The 2,073-nt window shown below is 58.2% G+C and overlaps 1 protein-coding gene across 1 annotated transcript; it reads left to right on the plus strand.

The window, feature by feature from the left end:
• Positions 1-1,533: 1,533 nt before the first annotated feature.
• Positions 1,534-2,058, plus strand: SPRG_18680 (hypothetical protein; the record flags this gene model as incomplete). Its single annotated transcript, XM_012358119.1, has 1 exon — positions 1,534-2,058. A coding segment is annotated over one exon (525 nt), but the record flags the coding sequence as incomplete, so codon positions are not given.
• Between the last annotated feature and the right edge of the window lie 15 nt (positions 2,059-2,073).

The raw sequence follows: 2,073 nt of genomic DNA on the forward strand, positions 1-2,073 counted from the left end.
CTGGGAAGAGGCAACAAGCCATGGTGGCGGTGGGCACCGTTGTTGTTGTTGAAGTGGGTCGTCAATTACAATCGATGAAACTCAATCGAACTTTTTTGCTTCTGTACACTCGGTTGAGAAACTCGATCTAGGCAGGAGCGCGATCCACAGGACAAGGTGCTGGCGCGGCCACTCGCGGGTCCACACCGTTGTCACTGCACCGATGCTCGCCAAAAGAGTGTCTTTATATGTACCTGTCGACGGAACCTGGGTCTCCCAAATTGCGTCTCCCTCGTACTATAAGTTGACCAGTGGCTGCACCGCTGCACTAAAAGATGTCGGCGGGAGCGTCTGTCGTGACGAATTCCAAGCACAGGCGCAGAGGCGCTTCCGCAAAATAACCGACGACGAGGACTCATCATCGCCACACAACAACACAATTAAAGGACGCAACTCAAGGTGGTCAGCGACCTTGCGCAGGCGGGATGTATGGCCAATGATACCGCTCTGGCTTTGAGGATGCCCGATGACGTGCGAAAGCGAAAGGTCCGACTACAAGCGGTTGCGTGCTATTTCCACACAGGCAACTGCATAACGTGTCAACTCGCAGACCTTGACCGACTGTTATTGGTGTGCATAATCAGCAGGTTGCAACCGTGTCTTGAGAGGCGTTGCTCGATCGTCACTACGCCCCCTGGACACTGTCTGCGGTGTCTTCTAACCCCAACTATCAAGTGCCAACTCGGACGCACGTAGCGTCGCGGTACGGGGATGACATTTGAGTGCGATTTCCGGCTGTAAATCGCGCCGCAAGACGGTGGTTCGGCGTTCGTGGGTTCAAATACTACCGGTGCACTTGATTTGCCCAATAATGTCTTTCGCGCTCAGAACCGTGTGCAGTCTCGAGCCGCAGGATAGGCCCACGGACTGCGCCACGAGCAACGCCACCGATGCGTCCAGATACGACCCGACACTCGAGCGCAGACTTGGGCGATGTAGTAGGTTTGATGCCGGGTGCAAGTGGTGCTACACTACTGTACTGCAGTGGTGTCAGTCAGCGTCGATAAACTTGCTGTGCATCACCAGCTCCAGAACAATCGACAGTACGCGCGTCATCGCACGCAAATGATACAAATGATAGGTTGAATGCAAGGTTGCTCGTACTGGGACGAGTGTTGTTGGAGGAGCTTGCGGCCAGAAAGCAGGATGGCATATGGACCCGTGACGCTGCTGCGCACAACCGGCTCGGACGTCGGGCAAGCACCTTCACTGGTCGTGTGCATCCGCCACGTGCAGCGATCTTCCGACGAGCGGTCATGAAAAACCAACGATTTATTCCCAAACCCAGCCGTATCGAGCATGCTACACTCGTCCATTCTGCCGCAAAGTAGCTCGGCGTCGCCATCCCCGCCGAGCTATCTCCGCATTATACGCCGGGAGTCTCAACACTTCTGTGGTTGCTCGGCGCGTTCTCCATCTCGTCCGTGCTCTTGTGACACACCCGTTCCTGCTCTGACGCCCCCACACCGCAGTATATATTTTTCGACCAACATAATGACGTCCGTCCAGTGCATTGCGCATCGGCTCGACAACCTTCCGCTGGGCGGCTGTCTCGGCATCTCGGGCTACTACTGGGGCCTCCTCGGGAAGACGGGCCTTGGCTGGGCGATGGACTCGATGGACACGTTCCTCTTCACGTACCTCGGCGCGAAAGGCTGGCAGCTCGACGTGCGCAACAGCGACGGCTCGGCGCTCTCGGGGCACCAAATTGGGCTCCTCGGGTCGGCGGCCTTTGCCGGCTCGTTTGTCGGCGCCATCGCCTTTGGCATGCTCGCCGACGTGTACGGGCGGAAGCCCATGTTCATGCTCACGATGCTCATCTTCATGGTGTCGATGGTGATCTGCGGCGCCGCGACGAGCTACGGGCTCCTCCTCGCGTGTCGCTTCGTTGGTGGCATTGGCCTCGGCGGCGAGCTTCCGGTGGCGTCGACGCTCGTGCAGGAGCTCGCGCCGGCGCCCGTCCGCGGCCGCATGGTCGTGCTGCTCGAATCGTTCTGGTCCATTGGGTGCATGCTGGCCGTCCTCCTCGCGTTC

This window comes from Saprolegnia parasitica (assembly GCF_000151545.1).
Source record: "Saprolegnia parasitica CBS 223.65 unplaced genomic scaffold supercont2.1377, whole genome shotgun sequence".
NCBI lineage: Eukaryota > Oomycota > Saprolegniomycetes > Saprolegniales > Saprolegniaceae > Saprolegnia > Saprolegnia parasitica.